Source organism: Oryza sativa, chromosome 7 (genome assembly GCF_034140825.1).
Source record: "Oryza sativa Japonica Group chromosome 7, ASM3414082v1".
Lineage (NCBI taxonomy): Eukaryota > Viridiplantae > Streptophyta > Magnoliopsida > Poales > Poaceae > Oryza > Oryza sativa.
The window spans coordinates 2,853,958-2,855,102 of NC_089041.1; the positions used below are offsets into that span (position 1 = coordinate 2,853,958).

At 50.7% G+C, this 1,145-nt stretch overlaps 1 protein-coding gene across 1 annotated transcript; it reads right to left on the reverse strand.

Moving 5' to 3' along the window:
• Positions 1-602, reverse strand: LOC107275427 (zinc finger protein GIS3). Its single transcript, XM_015790971.3, has one exon. It carries the CDS (start codon positions 517-519, stop codon positions 16-18), a length of 504 nt encoding a protein of 167 aa, XP_015646457.1. The 5' UTR covers positions 520-602; the 3' UTR covers positions 1-15.
• Between the last annotated feature and the right edge of the window lie 543 nt (positions 603-1,145).

Sequence of the window (1,145 nt, forward strand, 5' to 3'; positions counted from 1 at the left end):
AGCTACAGAGATGATCTAGAGGCCGAGCTCGAGGACAAGCTCCTCGCCGGCGACGCCGCCGCCGGAAGAGCCCCTTTCGGTCGAAGCGAAACCGGCGCCGGCGCCGAGCGCCGCCGAGCCTGAGCCGAGGGAAGGCATGGGCGCCGCCGTTGTGTCGTCGTCGCTGGCAGCGCCGCCGCACCACCGGCCGTCGGCTGCCGTACTACTCCCCGCCGCCGTGACGCCATGGGAGGCGATGGGCATGGACGCTGATCCGCCGCCGTCGCCGTAGACGTTGGGGTTCCAGCTGCCGCCGGCGACGCGCTCCTTCCGGTGCGCGTTCTGGTGGCCGCCGAGCGCCTGCGACTTGCGGAACGTCTTGGCGCAGAAGAGGCACGGGAACAGCCTCACTTGCTTGCCGTCGACGATCGCCGTCGGCGCCGCCTCGTCGCGGTTCCTCGCCGCCGCCGCCGGCAGGGACAGGGACAGCTCCACCGGCGGAGAAGCCGGAGCCGGCCAAGAAGCCGATGAGGGATCCATGAAAGGAAAATGGGACAAGCTATATTGGGAAAAGCTAGTTATTTCCGAATCCGAGTTTATTTTGGATTGCTAGATCAGGTGCTTCCCCGTTATTCCTCATATAGACTTTTCTCCCCTAAATGTATCAAAGGGACCAATTATATGAGGAAAAAAAAGGTGTACTACTACATCGTCTATAGTATGTGGCTGCTAGCTACACCGGCTCTGTCTCAAAATATAGCGATCTAGTACTTATTAGAATTTAAAGCATACAATACCATGAATCTGGACTAATATCTAGTACTAAAGGCTTATTCGGTTTAGAGGAATTTCAACCCATAAGAATAGGAAAATTGGAGGAATAGTAAAACATGCACATTTCAATTTATAGGATTTTTTTTCAAGAAATTTGAGTGGATGGAATTTCCTATATTTTCTCTCCACAACTTGTATGAAAGAAAAATATCCTTTGGTTTTCCTATATATATATTCTACGAATCAAATGACGTGTACTTATATGAATTAATCATTGGGAATCCAAATTCTTCGTTTTCATTCAAAACGAACAATCTATAAGTTATTATTTTAGAACGGAGAGAGTAATGGCTGCAAAATGACACATGTGATTCGTACAAAACACAAATGTG

Bases quoted from the DNA above. Each gene is read 5' to 3' on its own strand.
- LOC107275427 (XM_015790971.3), bottom strand. From the start codon at position 519: ATGGATCCCTCATCGGCTTCTTGGCCGGCTCCGGCTTCTCCGCCGGTG.